General features: G+C 46.5%; 1 protein-coding gene across 4 annotated transcripts in view; it reads right to left on the reverse strand.

The window, feature by feature from the left end:
- Nucleotides 1-14,734, reverse strand: part of SCUBE2 (signal peptide, CUB domain and EGF like domain containing 2) — a 40,313-nt gene extending 25,579 nt beyond the window's left edge. Inside the window, exons 1-8 of one of the 4 annotated variants that reach the window (XM_088175299.1) lie at nt 14,632-14,734; nt 12,196-12,318; nt 11,648-11,773; nt 8,711-8,845; nt 3,330-3,455; nt 2,209-2,325; nt 1,267-1,356; nt 88-204 (exon numbers count right to left, since the gene is read on the reverse strand). In XM_088175299.1, the coding sequence (XP_088031425.1) occupies nt 88-204; nt 1,267-1,356; nt 2,209-2,325; nt 3,330-3,455; nt 8,711-8,845; nt 11,648-11,773; nt 12,196-12,318; nt 14,632-14,734 (937 nt within the window). Of the gene's footprint in view, nt 1-87; nt 205-1,266; nt 1,357-2,208; nt 2,326-3,329; nt 3,456-8,710; nt 8,846-11,647; nt 11,774-12,195; nt 12,319-12,799; nt 12,980-14,631 lie in introns of those variants that run through there. The other 3 variants (XM_088175300.1, XM_088175302.1, XM_088175301.1) reach the window with 3 other exon arrangements.
- Nucleotides 14,735-18,369: the final 3,635 nt, after the last annotated feature.

Here is an 18,369-nt window from a genome sequence, read left to right on the forward strand (position 1 = left end):
TCAACCTCCATTTGGAGATTAATATCTTCCAGGACCTGGTAACACCTCTCAGGTGTTGGCACACGTGCCCAGGAATACAAACCCCACCTTTGCATGTCTTGCCATCAAACTGGAGTGTGAATCCCACGGGGCAGCTGCAGTGGACTCCTGTGGACGTGTCCTTACAGGTGCGGTCGCAGCCGCCGTTGTTCACGGCGCACGTTTCTGCACAATGGACAGAGCTCAGCTTTCCTCAGGGAAATCACCACGGCACCAACAAACATCGTGGATACAAGGCATGGGCCCAGGCACACTGCTGTTCAAACGTTTAGCCTGCCTCAGCGATTCCCAGGTTTTTTTGTGGAAACTCTACCAACCAAAATACTGTCTTCTGGCCATTCCATTCCATTCCATTCCATTCCATTTTAAACACAAATCCCCACTCCTTGATGATGAGTCTGTTACTGCCACTCAGTTTCCTTATGCCCACACTGAATCCTGGCTGATCCTCTGACACTTCCCACCAGTGAGACACCTGGTTGCACTCAGCACTATTAAAGGAGTTTTCTTAAATCCCTCCCGACTCATCTTCCCGTGCTACCTGTGCTCCCAGTCAAGGTGGATAACACCCTCACCTGGTAACCCAGGTGCCATTTCAACCAAAGTTTGTTCCTCTAACTCCTCCCTATGCAAACTATGTCTGAATCTCACCAAACCTTTCCAGTGAACACTCCTAAAATACTTCTTCACATCCAATCAAACAGAAAAAACTCAGTCTTTGGAATTCATCCTCTTGTCATCAGTCTCACCACCTCAGTCATCTAACAACCTTTTCACTGGCTGGACAAATAAAATTTTACATAGCATGTATTGGTTGGGACAGCTGCAAAGAACATTTTTTAATGTCTGCTTTTTGAAACCTACTTTCTAGCTCTGTATCCTCATTTTCTGCAGCATCGAGTGTATGCTATTTATTGCCAGGTTTTGAGAGCTTTACTGCTTTATTCCCTCCCAGTCTCCCATCTCACATGCAGTATTGGCAGGCTGTGTCCAACCTCCAAGGGAAGACAGAGTGCATCTTCTTTCTTCCTCTGTCATTCTTTTTTGAAAACAAGGCTATTCATTTAAATATCTGAACATTAGGGAATAATATTATTTCCTTAAGAGAGAGTGGATCATCTCAGGCAGAATTCAGCCCAGAGTTGAATGCTACCATAAAAAACCAAAAATGCCCCACACTAAAAGGTTTCAACAAGCAGCAGAATTATTTGGAATCAGCACTTTTACCCATAAGCAAACGTCGCTTCACTCTCTTGTCCACATCAGCTGCTGCTGTGGTGTTCCCCTCAGAAACTTCAACAGCAGCTTCTTCCCTCTCTGTAAGGAACATGAAAAAAGCAAGTGAGTAAAGGTGCCCCGACCAGAACCCTCATCTGACATCCAACACACACAAACAGCTGCATCACACACTGAATCAGACAGTCAGAACTGATCAGGCAGAAATAAATTATTTTTAAAGAGCCGGCAGTAATAAAAATCACGAAAACCCTTCAGTGAAAACCAGGAGAATATTTTGCTTTTGTGGCTTCCTTACAAGTCACGTTTTCTTCAGTATCTTTAACAAAACAAAAGATGTGCCACAGATGAAGCAAACAGCAGCAAGCTGAAAGAACTGCCTGAGCTGCTCTGTTAGGAGTGCACTGTCATCATCTATCGTGGGCTAATTACAGCAACCAGCCAGTTATGCCTGAGCATTTGATTTCAATCAACAGACAACAAACTCTTCCAGAGACTGGAAGAGTTTATAAATCTGAAGTGCTTTCTTTACTGGATAACTGCCTTGCCAAAATTATACATTAATTGATTTCAGAGTCCCAGTTTTTACAGACAAACTCCTTGCTTTTATACTCTCTGGCTCACACTACTGAAGAAACTGAACCTAAAATATCCAAGAGGGAAGGAAGCCTTCTTTGGTTAGTACCTGCCTCGTGTTTCAGAGGGACCAGTGATAATTACAGGTTGCAAGAGTATTAGGTAGCTACTTAAATAGAGAAACACAACTTGCCTGGACCCAACCAACTCACCCATGCACTATCCTTAATTTTGAACTCCTTGCCATTTTGCAGCTATTCCATTATGAGGGGCACTAATTCATGCACACACAGCAGCACCACACCACCCTGGAGCTGGCCATCCACAGAGAACTCCTTGCCTGCCCTGCATACTGACCCAGGCAGGTTTTCCCATCCACGTGCATGACGTACTTGGGGTGGCATCCACAAACGGGCCCATTGTCAGCATCATCACACGTGTGCTGGCAGCCCCCATTGCCGTGGTTACAGGTCACTGCAGGAGGAAAACACACATCACTCAGGATGGAACTCTGCCAAATTGGGAGTTTTGAGCTTCCTGGGCTGGCAGACACTGACCCCCTCACCAATACGAGGCCATGGGAAAGGCTTCCAAGATTAAGTGATAAAAGTCGAATCGTGGGTGTGCAGTTTGAATAGAAGTGTGTAATATCACATGGTGAAAAAATTAAAATTTAAAGTCTTAGAATATAGTAATATGTAGAGGGCAAGATGGAGGTTTTAGGGCAGAGGTTCTTGTCCTGCTTCTTTACCTTCTTCTTCATGAGTTTGGGTAATATTTTGTAATTAGAGGGTAATATTTTGTAATTAGATTTTAAAAAAACACATTGCAGGTCATAGATAATTAGATATTACATTAAAAATAAAAATAATTTAGGTAGCATTTCTTAATTGGACCATTTGCCTTAAAACACCTTGTAAAGAAAAAGATACATCTCCATTTTCAGTTTGTCAGCTACAAGTGCTGTAGAACTCACTGTAGCATAGATAAGAATTAAGAAACATCTAAGTCTGAACAAGAAATACCATCTCTCATGCATTCAATCCCAAAAAAAAGGGATACAGAGGTGCCTCTCATGTGAGGAAACCTGTCAGAGTGGGGAGCTCCCTGAGGAAACTCTCACAAATACTTCCAGCACCTTTGAAGGACAGAGTGCAATTCCATCTGAGCATCCAACACCCCTTCCTGACTTGCCTCCATCCTGAAGGGCTCTGAGAGACTGGAACACTGCCCAGCTCTCTCGTGGAGCTGAGCTTCCCATTGTTAGGAACGATGCACAGCTCCCACACTGCAGACACTACAGCAATTAACAGACCTGTGTGACAGTGTCCAGAATAGACATCAATTCTGGTTTAATTCAGACACACACAGTTCAGCTGTGTCATCCCACAGCTAAAACATACCAAGCCCCATTTCACTGCAAACAGAACAGTTTGTTCACTTTGGGAAACCATAAGCATATGCAGAATGTTGCCTACAAATGCAGCTCCTCTGGTTCTTGGACAGCTCAAATCCTGGTCGGCATTCACAGGCTACTCCTCCTTTGGGTGTTTCTCTGCAGATGTGGGCACAGCCATGATCTTTGTTCATGCAGCTCATGCCTTCTGTAAAACAGGAAAGGTGCAAGAGCATCAGCATCCTCAGCAGCTCTGTGTGCAGGCAACAAAGTCAGTCAATACACAGACTAAGCCCCTAACTCTGGGAAGACTCTGCAGAGCTGGGACAAGAAGTTTCAGCTTACAGAGAGGAAAGGCAGCAAGTCCAGTCCTGCAAAGCCAATGGCCCCAAGGTTTCTCCTTCTGTGATCTTTTCTGTGCAAGGTCAAAGAGCAACATCCATAGAATGTCCAACACCTGAATTCTCATCCAATGCTCTCACCTTATACTTTTAGATGTTCATAAAACCCCCTCATTTCTTTTATGGAAGTGGTCATGTCATGTCCAACTCTAAATTGAAGTTCTTATTTCTCTGCTTAAAAGAGCAGCCAGCAGATACAGAACTGTTTAGAACAGCAGTCACAAGGGTCAGCCCAATTTCAATTCCTGGCTTACAGAGCAGATTCCCAGAGTCATCTCAAGCTATCTCAGCAATGACCAAGTGGAGACCAGGCCAATGTGCAGATTGCACACATGTTGTACATCAATTCTCTTTGTCATTAATCATTTTGTTATCATTTTTTTTTTCTGATTTAAGTACATACCGCCCAAGATAACCTGGGTATTATCACAGTGCTCTGTATTTCTACACACCTTCCTAGCTAGACAGAATTTAGTGCCAGTGCCTGCTTTAACCAAATGAAGAACCAGTGTGATGCTAATGACTGGATTTATTTTGCTACACCTTCTAAAACATTCTGCCATTTTTATCTCTGCCAGGTCATGCATAGCACTTGATTACCAGAGTGTCTTTCCTGGCCTTTGCATAAATGTAAAGTCAATTAAACAGGGAGGAAGAGTTCCTAAAATTACTGCAAAAGCTTCTTTCCCCTTGCTCCATGGTTCAGTGTCTTTGGTATTGGGGAGAAGGTGGTACAGTCTGCACAAACACAACACAAAAACCCCCAGCAGATGGCTGAGTTACCCAATGGGATCATTAGACCAGATTAAACAAATAGGGTTTTTTTTAACAGAATACCACAGGTTTTTGATGAAGGCCTCCACAGTGCTACAAACCCAGAAAAGAGAAGACATCTGAAATCTCTCCTTGGGTGTACAGAGAGCACACCTTTACCACCAAATTATCTGCATTGGCACATTTGGCTTAAAAATGACAAGGTACACCAAAATGCTCTTTTTTCTCAGGGAGAACATTCCATTTGTGAAGACCAAGTGGAGCATGCTTTGGCTGCAAGGGCTTATCCCACAGCACCCAGGGAACTTCTCTGGAGCTGAGCAGACACAACCAGAAGAAAAAGGCTGACCTTGCTGCAGGAAAGGGACTGTGTGATCAATTCCACACCTTATATATTTTTTAAACTTACACAGCCCTTTTTTTCAGCCTTATTACTAAGTGAAACAACCCCACTGCATTGTGAGGCAGAGGTCAGCTCGTCACCATTATTCCACTCCACTTCAATTAGGTCCTTGTTCCACACTGCTATTCCTGCCCCCTGGAGCACCAGCTACAGGACTCCTTCTGTATTAAGGCAGCTTTAAGCAACAAAAGAATGGACATTGCAGAGCCCAGATTATTCTGCTCTAGTGGCTTTTTGATTCCTTTCCCACAGTGAGGACTCTCCACAAGTCCAACAAGACAATGAGACTTCAAACCCTGCAGCACACAGACACAGCCCGAGGAGCCCACAGGAAAATTGTCACCCCTTATTGTGTCAGTCAAGGAAGGAGACAACCTATGAGGCCACAAATTAGCCTCATTAGGGCCCGTGTTTTTGTGAAAGTTCTGCTCTTAAGCATGCAGTATGGTTTGGTCTGTCAGCTCAGAGGGGTTAGAGAGCATTAAGAGAATTAGCAGCTTAGTTTCTGTTAACAAAGTTATTCTTTTGTCTCTCTTGAGCCACCAAAAGGGAAACTGTTCAGGCAGGTACTTTGGTAAAGTTCACTGACACCAAACAAATGGTTTATATGCTCCATTTGGGACTGCTCCATTCTGAGGGAGCAGAATTCAATCAGGTCTCCACAGGAAGCTAAACTTTGCTTTCCAGACCAGGATGCATTTTAATAACAAAGTTTTCATTGTGTAACGAGGTGCTCCACCAAAATCCAGCCAAGCCAAAAGGCAGCTTCATAGAAAATTCCCACATCCACACATTGCAGCATTTACTTTGGGACTGCTGCTGGTTTCCAAAGCTGCTAGATCTCTCTCAGCCCCATTGTACAAGGTTGTATTAAAGAGATGTCTCTAAAGCCATAAATGCTGTGTGGCTGCAAACTCCTTGGTGGACACTCAGGTCTCATTGCTCCAGTGCTGTTGCAATGGCAGACTGTGGTCCAGAAACAAATCCCAAGCACGTTTTGGTCAAATCTCCCCACACACAATTTCTCTCGTAGGAGACCCTGCCCTAGTGACTCACAAATCCCTTGGGATGGATGGCTCTGGATTGTCCCACTCAGCCAAGAGAGGTGAATCCAGTGCCTTGGTTGAGCAGATCCCTTCTGATGACTGGAATTTCTGGAAATCACCCAGCAAACCTGAGACCTGAGCACTCCTGTCACTGGCAAAACAAGCCAGCACAGCATTTCCCTACCAGATCACGCCAAATAAATCTCTTACATGTATGATCTTGGTTTAAATCTTGATTTTTGTTGCACAGAAGGTGTCAGGACAACATTCCCAACCTGCTAAGAGCATTAAGGCTCCATTTAGGGCACATTCAAGCAGGCATTCCGTAGGGCAGAGAGAGGATGCAATGGGACTTCTGAGAGAACAGAAAAATGGTGAGGAACATCAGCACATCCAGCAGAACCTATCCCAGGACTGCTTTAATCTTTCATCATGCTTTCTACATCCTTATGTTGAGGCAACTTTTCCCTAAAACTCTCTAGTTATCCCTGTTCTCCTCAGTCAAGGCTCCAAGAGTGACAGCTGAGATGGTGCCCGTGTACAAGTCCACAGGGATTCAAAAAGCAGTTTTCATCCCACAGATCCTGCTCCTTCCCATCAATTCAGCCCAACGAGCACAGAGCTATGACTGTGAAATACCACAAGGGAGAGCAGCAAGATTTGCCATCCACAGCAACAGCAGCCACAAAGATGCACTATGTATTTACTGACCAAAAAAAAAAACAAAACTCTGTTTTCCTTCAAGTTTTTGTATTCCCTAGTATGGAGCAAGCTGAAGCCAGAAACAAGGTGCACATGCATGGCTGCCCTGACAGATACTTCAACAGCTTCCCAAGGTAATTTATTCTCCCACACAGATGAAGAAGCTCATTCCAGCAGGCAAACAGGGGGAAAAAATAGGATTGTACTCAACTTCCCAGGACACCTCCAGTTCCTGTGGTTTAAACTCCAGTTCACTCTGCTTCTGTGTATTTAAAGGCCAATATTGCAGACCACAGGGAAGGTCTCTCAGGCATTAATATATGAAGAATTTTGATGGGGCTGGGAGACAGGGGAAGGAAATATTCCCTCGTTTTACAGAAAAGAAGCACAATGAATAGATGGTGTAGGCAGTAGGAGCCAAAACCTGCTTTGATCAACACTGTGAGGTCTCAGAACCAATAAAATAATGCATACACAAGGCAGAGAACAGAAGTCCCAGAAATGAGCAGAAAAGCAGAGAACAAAGTGAGGGGAAAGATAAAGAAGTGAGATTTGGCTTACAACTGACATGCCCACCCAAGGGAAAAAAAAAAAAGTTAAAAAAATGGTGGGGAATCCCGAGCAGCACTTTATAGTAATGAAGGGGGGGTAGAAGGGAAACAGTCACAGCATGAAAACCTGAAAAAATGGCTTTTGAAGAAAGCAAAACAAACACTTCAATGTTTTACCAAGAAGGAAAAAAAGGTATCAGGCAAAACAGTGTGCTGAGGTTTTTCCTTAATACTGGTTTTGATAAAGATGTATTTTATTAGACAGTTTTTATGGGGGGAAAATCCGTCTTTTTTATCCTCTGTTTTCCTTTTCAAAGAAAAATATCTGTTTAGTGGATATTTGGTATTATGAAAAAATACATTTTTTTATAATTTTGGGGAAAAAAGCTAAGAGAAATTAAATGCACCTTTAAGAAAAGAGAGAGAACTCCAAAGGTGCAAATAAGGGAGCAAATACTAATGACAGAGAATGCTGCTGCTGTCAGTTCAAGAGAGCAGAAGGTGCTCAAGGAGTAGCAAGTACGAAAAAAAGAGTTGGAAGTTTTTCCTCTCTTGGCATCAAACAAGACAAGGAGTTCAAGCAACCAATTTCTGTCCTTGGAGCCCTCCTCCATGGATGCACACAAACCCACACCCCTGCCATGCCTTGTCCCAGCACTGCTGCCCTCCTGCCTGTCCCCACTCCTGGCCCAGCCCCTGCAGGGGCAACTGAGCCCTGGCCTGAGGAGCCACCCGGGGCCAGGGAGCTGAGAACACAAATTCTTCATCCAAACAAAAGATCAATCCAGCTCTGTCAGATGACAGCCACCTCAGCACCCTCATCTCTGGATGGCCATATATGTCTACAAATGTTGATCTCTTCACTTTGGGGATTTTTAAAGTGAGATTTGTTTATTCATGCTCAGATTCCTCTTCTAGTTATGCCAACAATAAGCCATAGATTAAAGAAAGCCTTGCAGCTTTAAGGGCTTCTTACTAAGATTTTTGCTGTACAGTTCAATGGACAACTCCCTGATCTGAGCAACCACTTTAAAGCATTCCCTAAGGGCATCCAAAATAATTTTGTTCCATCTGATGTCTAATTAGATATCCAAGACTCTGATCTCTCAAAGGTCCCTTCACAAAGGTTTCACTCAAAACAAAGCACAAGATTTGAATACCTTTGGGGCTGACAAACAATAAATCTCCTAGCTGAAACCTAAACACTGCACAGGGAATCTGAGAGGTGTCTGAAGGCAGTGCAGGTATCACCCTGTAACTAAAGCCAGTGAAAATGCCCAGAACTTCCAGTTGTTGCCTTTCCTTGGATTAGGACACGGTTTAGCTGCACAACAGAGCACCAAGAACAGTGGGAATAGAGCAGCACAGCCTCCAACAAGCACAGCACTGCTGGGATCAAGAGGAGGAAGGGATGCAGCATCTTCAAAGCCACTCAGAAGATCCTGACACACTGCTCCTTTCGAAAGCACCGAGGACTTCAAGACCTTCACAGCTTTGAAAACATCAGCCTAAAAGCATGTTTGGAGGTGGTTTAGAGCCTTTTTCCTCCTGGCCAGAGCTGCTGCCGTGTCCTGGGGGGGCGGTACCTTCGGAGCGGTGGATGCAGGTGTGCTGGTTGTCACTGAGGAAGAATCCCTCCTTGCAGAGGCACTCGTAGCTCCCCACGGTGTTGACACAAACGTGCTGGCAGCCACCGTTGTTGAACATGCACTCATCTGTGTCTGAGAGAGAGAGGGGAAAGGGCAGAGATCAGCTTTGTGCTCACACCATTGCATGGCACAGGCAGGCATCAGCTGGGGTTGGAAGCAGCCAGGAGGCTGAGACACCCCAGGTTATCCTGTGGCTGCTGTCACCCTTGGCAAAGTGCATTTCTGCTGCTGCTCTGCCCATTTTTCCTCATCTTTCTCATTTTCCCGTCTTTGCAGCCTGCCTGAGCAGCCACAGGGCTCCCAAGAAGTGCTGACCACCCCAACCCACCCCAGCTGAGCTGATGGCTCCAGCTGAGGCAGAGCAGCTTTGGCAGAGCCAGATCAGGATCCCCCACCCATGGGGACATTCCCTGCCCCTCAGTGCAGCTCCACTCCACAGCTCTGGCACATCCAGCCCAGCAATCACAAGTGGGTCAGGCTGGCTCAATGGCACAGCAACCCTTTGGTTCCAAACACATCCAAGCTACAAAAGGTGCTCCCCCAGAAAGCTCCACCTCCTGAAGCAAAGGTGGAACAAGAAAAATACAAACCTCAAATTCAGCTGAAAACCTATCCCCTGCTCTTTACCTTCACCCTAGCAAGAATTCACACACCACATCTGTTCTGGTGCTTGGTCTGATTTATCATCCTCCTCCCTCAAGTCTAGGACATCATCACTCATCATCAGGGCTGCTGCTGTGTTGACTGACTGCAGCCAAGCACAAGAGCAGAAGTTCTGGAAGCAGTTTTAATCTTGATTTTGCAACATTCAGAGTCTCAATACCAGAGAACACAGGAGGGCTCTGCTTGCAAGATAACCGAGAAAACCAAAGAGTAGAAAAACTTTAGTTAAGCCTCTGAACAACAGGATGTCCATCCCAATAGCCAATTCTTTGCAATTTTACCCCTTCATAAGCACAGGGTTTTTTTGTAACCACAACTGCCCAATACTTTCCCTAGCCTAATTTTCAGAAATTTTAACGGGAATTAAAAACACTCAGTCCCTTAAAAACAGGACAAAATCTTGCTGAGGCAAAGCACTGGTCTCATTTGCAAATTCATCTGTAACATCATATTTGCTCCCTGTTCTGTTCATTGTTCCGGGCTAACAGTACAATGTTTTTAATTTAACATTGTAGCATTTCTGTCAGAAAACAGCTGTCTTTTTAAAAAAAGGAGAAAGAGAGGCTTTTAGTAAGAAGCATAACATAGTATTACAACAGATTTAATGTCCACTGAAGGCAGTGAGTAAGCCAATTGGATGCAAAAGAATGTGACCTGCTGGAGAAAAAGAGCGGCTGACATATCTCCATCACAAAGAAGCTGAGTATTTTAGAGTTCTACAGCGATGTGAATGTGCAAACAATCATGAATAAACAGCCACCACGAGCCTTTAGTGCTACAGATTTGAACTCCAGCAGATGTTTCTGTCTTACAGACTTTGGAAAGCTTTCAAAAAAATCATCTCTTTCCAACAAGTAATTGTCTATTTGGCTTAAACCCAGGCACACAGCCGAGATCTTCAAAAATAAGGGTGAGAGGAGGGCAACCCTGGCGTGAACAAAGTAAATAAACAGATTAAGAGAAGATGTGATCCAATTTGCTGCATGACAAAATATTTATTTAACGTTTACATCACAACTCAAAATTGGCACATCAGTGGTAAAAACCTCATTGTATGTCAACGACATTTTGCTTTATTTTATTTTATAGGTCTGCCATGCAATACTGAGCAGCTTCCCAGTGACAAAGCAGGTGGTAGATTTTGATCTAAGTTATGTCACTGGTCATAAAACGAGTCAGCTGAAGTGTGCCCTGGGTACAAAGGGAATTCACACGTGCCTTTGGGTGCCATTGTCAGGCAGTGTGCTCCTTCATGGTAACCTCAACTGAACTCCACTCTGTGTTTACACAAAGGCAAAAATAAGATTGATGTTCTGTTATTTTAAAGTATCCGCAGATATTTTGTTTCCCTCTCTAGTTTATTTAAATATTTGGAACCTGGTGAGTTCACCCTCTCCTCCACTCACGCTGTGGAAAGCTGGGCACGAAACAGGTTCCCAGCAGGTAAAACCCATCACAACCCCACTGAATACCCCAGAGTTTTCTGATTTGTCCCAGCAGAAGATACAGCCTGGGGATGGTCTGACCCGCACCTGATGTGCCACACACTGGTGGGAAATACCCAGCCAAACCAACTTCAGTTATGCAGTGAGAGCAAGGCTCCCTCTGCCATGGGTATGGAGCTGTGTCCACACGGAGTGCAGCACTAGAGAAAACCTGAGCCAGCTCTGAAAAAGCAGCTGGCACAGGGAGCACAGGGCTGAGCCACACAGGTGCCCAGCTGGGGTGCAGCAAGCAGGACAGCTTCAGCAGCTCTGCTCCTCAATGGCCTCCTCCATACACAGCTACTGCACTCTCCAAATCATCCTCTCCTTTTGGGAATGCTCAGAGTGAGAAGCCCCCACATCCCAGATATACTTGGGAGAGAAGATCCCTAAACCTGGAAACACACCTGACAACTAATCCTGAGCTAACTGTGGAACAGAGAGGACAATGATAGCACATGTTCCTTTATATAAACTCACTTAGCATAATAATAGATGACATTTGGCACACTTAAACCCAAAGCACTCCACAGCAATACAGCACAGTTATCCTCATTTACAGAGGGGGAAAGAGCCCCACTGGGGAGATACCTCAGCACCTGAAAGTCCTGCGTGTCACAAGCAGCATTCTCTCTCTGAACTGAGCCCAGGACATTGGCACATGCTCTCCGCGGGTGCAGCTGCAGGGCTGTGCTCCCATCACCACTCACACTGCTCAACTCCTTACCCAGGCAGTTGTGGCCATCGTGAGCCAGCATAAAGCCATCGTAGCAAGTGCAGCGGTAATTCCCTGGAATGTTGAAACACTCGTGGACACAGCCCCCATTGAAGTCGTTGTCACATTCATCAATGTCTGAGGAATAAAGCTAAAGTCAATATGATGGATGCTTGCCTGAGTGCTATAGACAGGGATGTGACTGCCTAAATGTGAGCAGCAACTGCTGTCCAAAATCGTCATTGTCTTGCAAATACACTGTATTTAATGCATTTCTTACTGAATGTTTCTGATGGCTGAGAAAGCACCCTGAAACATCCTTGCAGCGTTACCTTATATTTTTTAAGGCCGCTGGTTAAACAACAAACTCGTTATCAGGCTGAGTGAAATGAACAGGTGAAAATCCATGCAAGGTTTGCCTTTGATTTTGTAAACAAGAAGTAAATTGGGTGACAAAACAAACGCTACTTTAAAAATCACCCCTCGTTATTTTTAGTGCCTATTTTCTTAGACATGCTCCATGCTGACACAGACAGAACTCAGTGCTCTGGTCCCTTTACCTTCACACTTCTTCCCTTCTCCAGTGTAACCCACTTTGCACATGCACTTGTACAGCTTCGGGGTGTTTTGACAAATAGCATCTGGGTGGCAGTCATCCAGCCCCAGGGCACACTCGTCCACATCTGTGAAAAGACAGCAGGCCCAGGAGGGATGTCAGTCAGCAGGAGGAGAACAGGGCATGTCTCCTGAACACATCCCTGAGGAGATGACAAGGCTGAGCATCTCTCTGTGGTGCCCACAAGAATATCGTGTGGTTTTGTGTGTCAGGACAGAAATAGCAAGAAACAGCATCTGTACTTCAATTTGTGTCATATTGTACCTGCATATAGATATTTGTATGCAGATAGGGCCATGGAAAGTTTTTGTGCACATTTATAAATGCATCCAAAACCATCTCTTAAGGACTAGATGCTCTGTGAAATTCAGCTGATACTTTCAAAGAGATTGTTAATCTTTCTGATTAACAAAAAACAGTCATCAAAAGAGTTCGTGATCATATCCATGCATCACCTGCAGGAAGCCCAAAGATTTTTAAAATAACAAGGGGACTTGATTGAAATGTACTTTCAAAGTCACCACCAAGAAGTTAAAAGACTGACTTACCATTAAACAGACGTATAATCTTAAAATAATTTTTTTAATACAAGAATAGTATCTGGGGAGCAGCATTGCCCAGTCACCTGGCCAGCCATCTCAAAGCACAGCAAACTGAAGCAAAATATCCAGGTGGAAACTTCAGAGAAGAGGAAATGAAGAGAAAGGGAAACACCAACAGGAAGAAGTCCTGGAGATGAAGAAGTGTAGACAGAAAAGGAAGAAAAGTTACAGGTAGCAGAAGACATCAGCACAAGTTTTTCACACAGCAGAAGAAAACTGAAGCACAGAAACAGGAAGATTTCCAGCAACTGGCTAAAAGGAAGAATTGTAGAAGCAACACCCCATGCAGGTACAAAAAGTGCCTCCTAAAGTAAGAAGTAGTGCATGAGGATCAGCAGAAAGCAGCTACTTCAATAGTCAGCCACTTTTTATGGTGGGGATCACTTTCCAAATGGAAATTTCAGCCTGCACTTCTCCCATTTACAATTATAGCATTCATCCTGCTCTTTTTTTTTTTTCCTTTCCCCCAATCACAAAATATGCCTGTAGGTACTGCAGCAGCTGCCAACTGCAGAAAGTGTTCACTTGGTTTTAACTCCTAATGGGGTTTGGCAGTGGGAAACAAGGCAAGGAGCCAGTGTTAGAGCAGCAGTGCCTTCCTGGCTCTCAGGTGCACACAGCTCCAGCAGCAGCGATGGGGTGCCCAGATGCTGCCACCAGAAAGAAAGGAGAAGGTGGCAAACAGTGGAAAGCAGCTGGGAAGAGCAGCAGAATTCACTGCTTCTCAAAGCAGAGGAGTCAATGCATTAAAAAATATGGGATGCAGTGAATTGAAGGAGCAAGTCATGCAAGGAAGGGTGTGGGCAATAGCTGAGGGGTCTCCAGCTGGTGGGACTCAGGTAGGTGGGACAGAAGGAAAGGATGGGCAGGGAAGAACAGCGGGCATAAAGGAGCATCAGCCACAAGTGCCGAGTGTGTGCCCTCGGCACCGCCAGCTTCCCCCCTGCCCCAGCCAGGGGTACAACCTGCCACGGCAAGAGGAGTCCGAAAAATAGCAAAGGGGGAGCTTCCCTCTAAGCCAGGATACAGAGACATCACCCAGATCTGTGCCAGCGGCAGCAGACAGCTCAGCGGGGTTGTTTTTACACCGCCCCTCTGTGATCCGCAGCGTGCGGTGAAGAACCGCACCAAGAGCCGCATCACTAATGCATGCAAAGGCGTGGAAAACAGGGTTAGGAAAAATTCGTAGGGACGGATAGCGAGATTTCCCCTTGCAGTGACAGTACCCCGAGCAGAAGAGAGACCCTGCAGGAACGAGACTGTGAGCAAACATCGCAGCCTTCAACTTGGCAGGAGGCGGCGGCGGGAGAATCCCTGGGCTTGTTCCGCGGGGACCGAAGGCAGCTTCACCCGCAGCACACCCCGTTCACACCCCGCTCCCCAGGTGCCCCGGCCCGGGGCTCTCCCCGCTTCCAGGGCAGCGGGAACCGCCGGGAAAGCGGCACTGGCAGCACCCGCGGAGCCCGAGCGCCCTGCGAGCAGCGACCGCCCCAGCACCGGCGGCACCGGGCGGGAGGGGAGAGCCGGGACCGGGGGGAGCTGCGGCGGGAGCCGCTGTCCGGGGCTGGGGGCAGCGGGGCAGGGACTGGGCAGGGAGCGGGGGCACGGGGGGCACTCACCGGGCAGGGGAAGGCGCAGGGAGCACTCACCGGGCAGGGACGGGGGGCACGGGGGGCACCCACCGGGCAGGGGAAGGAGCAGGGAGCACTCACCGGGAAGAGACAGAGGGCACGGGGGGCACTCACCGGGCAGGGACGGGGGGCACGGGGGGCACTCACCGGGCAGGGGCAGCGCGGCGGTGCCGCCCGGCGCGGGCAGCAGCAGGAGCAGCAGCGGCAGCGCCCTCGCCCCGGTCGCGCCGCGGCGGCCGCCGGACCCCATGGATGGCGCTGCTGCCGCTGCCGGGCGGGAGGAGGTGGCGGAGGAGGAGGAGGAGGAGGAGGGAGTGTCTGGGGAGCCCGGCCCGCCTCGCACTGACAGCGGGCGCGGGGCGGCGAGGGCTGGGCGGGCCTCCCCCTGCCCTGCCCGGCCCTGCCCCGGGCCCGCCGGGCGCTCCCGGAGCTCGAACCGCCCCGCCCGTGGCAGCCGCGGCCGCCGGAGCGGCGCTCGCACACCTGCGGCAGCACAAGCACAGGTACACAGGTACACAGGTGTCCGCCGAGCCGGAACAGATCGCACACGGGCTGAGGATGCCCGGAGCTGTGCCGGGCTCCCCGAGGACCGGGGGCCATCGCCCAGCGCGGACACAAGCCCGAGCAAGGAGCCCCTGGCTGCCCGGACACACGCGAGGCGCTCCGGTCTGGCCCGCGTTTGTTCGAAAATACAATATGGACATTTGGACATTTTCACCGTGTAATTACACCCCGCTGCAGAGCGTGAATCCCCGGCTGCAGGCCAGGGCAAAACCCGCACATCACCCCACCCCCATTCCAGCCCCATCCCACCTCCAGTCCCAGCCAGGGATTTCTCACAGCTGTCACTCCTTTGGCAGGTAAAATTGGCTCATACATTATTCACTGAAATTATAATTTCCTAAATAATGTCTGACCTTTCAGGCTGCGAGCAAAAGCAGGCAGTATTCTTTTCCACCCCTCCCTCCCATCCCCATTTCACTGCCCTTTCTCTTTTGTTTTGTTCTGTGAGAAATACCGAGCTGTTTCTAGTTACAAGGGCGGTTTATACACATTAGTAAATCTTCAGAATGAAAGTTTCCCTCAGTCTTTGTCTTTGTTTCCTTAATGGCAGCTATAAATTACCGCTCTCCTTTCTCACTGGAGCATCAGGCTTCATTGCTTTTGAAATGATCAAAGTTATTCTCTTTTTAAATCCAATGAGAAGCAACCTTTTGTGTCTCCTGGACGGTTTCAATCTTAGTCCATCTCATCTATAAATACATAAAGCTGCTCATTAAACACTCCAAGGATTCTCCAGCCCTGCACCATACCCCAATCCTCCCCTCACCAACAGAGAGCAATAAATGGATGAAGGGTTTCTCGACAGTTTCCATGCTCTCATGAATAAACCATCACTGGGCTGGGAATTGGCACACTCAGGTGTCTCCACTGTCACCTCTCCCAAATGGACACAGAAGCCATCTCCCATCCAGGCACATTCAAGCCACCTCACAGAAAAGCTGGTACACAATTCAGGCACTGTCCAGTCAAGTGCCCTCAATGAACTTGACCAGTATTAATGTAATTAACTTTCATCACAAGATTTGCAAAAGACAAAGCAAGAACACATAAGTCTGTAGCAGAAAAACCAGTAAGAGACACTGAAGAGTCGTATAACCAAAATATCTGAAGCTGAGGCACTGCAAAGGCAAAGCATCTTTCTTACTTCTGTAAACTAAAACATAAAGTGAAACATAAATATTTGGGAATGCCTGAGTTAGATCAAAAGATCTCACTGCAGCTTGGAAAACAAACAGAATAATATCAAATTTATCTTAGCTAATGAAGCCATTTCTTACACATAAATCTCTAAGTGTTTTGTGAAGGATCCTGGCTATTATTTCACATATAACACACATTTGTTTATGATGAAGAATTGCCATTAAAATATCTCTTTAAAGACACAAAGCAGACAAGCTCAGACCTCAACTCAGATGCCTTTCTGCAGCGTTTTTAACTATTTCTATTCAACTACAGAGCCACAGTGACAGATGACTGCTCTGGGCACGAAGACCTTTACTGGGAGAGAGAAGCTAGAAAAATTATTGAGATTCAACTTCAGCATTAAGTTAAGAATGAGGAAAGGAAAACAACCATACCAGGGCAGCTGGACAGGATGACACCCCAAATAGGACTATTTGGGGATTTTTTCAGCAATTTAAAATTAAATCAAGTAACAAAGTTTCAGGGAGGAAAATAGCTACTTCCATGGAGAAAAGACCCCCAATTCCCCTCTGCTCTCCATTTTCACTGTCACATGCAGTTGCCTCACATTGAGAGATGGAGACTAAGCTGCCACAGAGCAGCTGGATGTAAAATCTGGTTCAGAAATTCTACACCTGAATACTTCTGTCTGAAAACCTGGTTTTAAAACTGCTTTATGCTTCATAATCTTTGTTAAATTTCATTATTTAATGGTGACCAAACATTATTGGAAGACATGTAGACTGCCATTTCATCTGCACTTTAATTAGAAGTAGCAACTCTGCTGGCCTGAGCAATACTGCATCATACAGACCCAAAATTTAGCATGACTGAGCAAGCTTGAGTGCTTGTGACAGCAGCTGAAAACAACTGGGAGGGCTGGGAGATGCCAGAATGATAAAAGGAAAGTAGGATGCTGACAAGTGAGGAAATACTTTCAAATATTTAATTGTTCCAAAGCATACACAAAATGTCTCAGAGCTGTGGTGTCAAGCCTTGCTCATTTCCAGATGTAAACTGAGTTTTGAGTAATTGTTTTTCTTTGAAATGTATCGCTCAAATTTTTGCACTTCCCATCTTAGTGTGCCAGGGTTTTCCAAGCCACCAAACAGGTTGTTGAATTCTGTGTAAAAATAACACACCTTCAGGAATCAGCAGGACCCACACAGGACTCATCTGAGACAGAGGAAATTGGTGGATTCTCTGGTCACAAGGGGCATTAAAAACCCTCTCATGTAATTTATATGCCTTGTCTAAGTCTTTTTATGCTACTTGTAGAAAAACTTTCCCAAAACAAACATCAGATCCACCAGTGACATTTTCAGTGTTGTAGGATCTGCATCTTAACACGCCACTGTCACTGAAATGAAGAACAGTTCCTGTTTATTGCAGAACTGAATACAGTATGGCCCATTAATACACACACATTTCTGACTTAATAGGGGGAAAAAGGAGACACTTTGTCATGTGAAATAACTTTGGGACATTTGTATTTCCTTGTGAGAACTTTCCAAGTCATTGCTACAACAAATAGACTGGAGCAGTCAGTAAACAGTCCCTGCCTGTGCACCCAGCAATTGCACAACACACTTTGCCCACCAAGGCTCTGCTCTTCGTGCTCCTTTTCCTTCAAGGAAATCTGAAAAACTGGAGGCCACCTGTGATGTGGTGAATGTGCTTCTGAAGGTGCACTCACCTCAGCTCCACCCACATCCATCCCAGGAGCAGCAGGTCCATCCAAAGCCCAGGGAGCAGAGATGGGAGCAAAGCCCAGCTCTGAGCCACGTTTGGTGTCTCACAGGCACCAAATCCACGACTGCACCCCCAGAGCTGTTCAAGGATGAGGCCAGAGCATGGCTCAGGCTGAGTTCACCCTCTGCCATGTCCCTGGGGAGCCCACGGGGTGACACCATCAGCTCACCCCCAGCTCAGGAAGATCCACGTGGTTCCCCCAAGAGAGATACTCAACTTGTTATTTCCCTTTGCTTAAAAAAAGCCTCCACCACCAACCAGGGGGATGTGAGAGGTGAAGCAACAGAGATAGCTCCAAACCAGTGATCCAACTCCTTCCCTTCTGTCTTCCCTGGTGGTGTAGAACATTTAGTGATGATCAGTTTGACACAGCTTGGAGCAGAGGGA

This window comes from Sturnus vulgaris, chromosome 18, assembly GCF_052056855.1.
Source record: "Sturnus vulgaris isolate bStuVul1 chromosome 18, bStuVul1.hap1, whole genome shotgun sequence".
Taxonomy (NCBI): Eukaryota; Metazoa; Chordata; class Aves; order Passeriformes; family Sturnidae; genus Sturnus; species Sturnus vulgaris.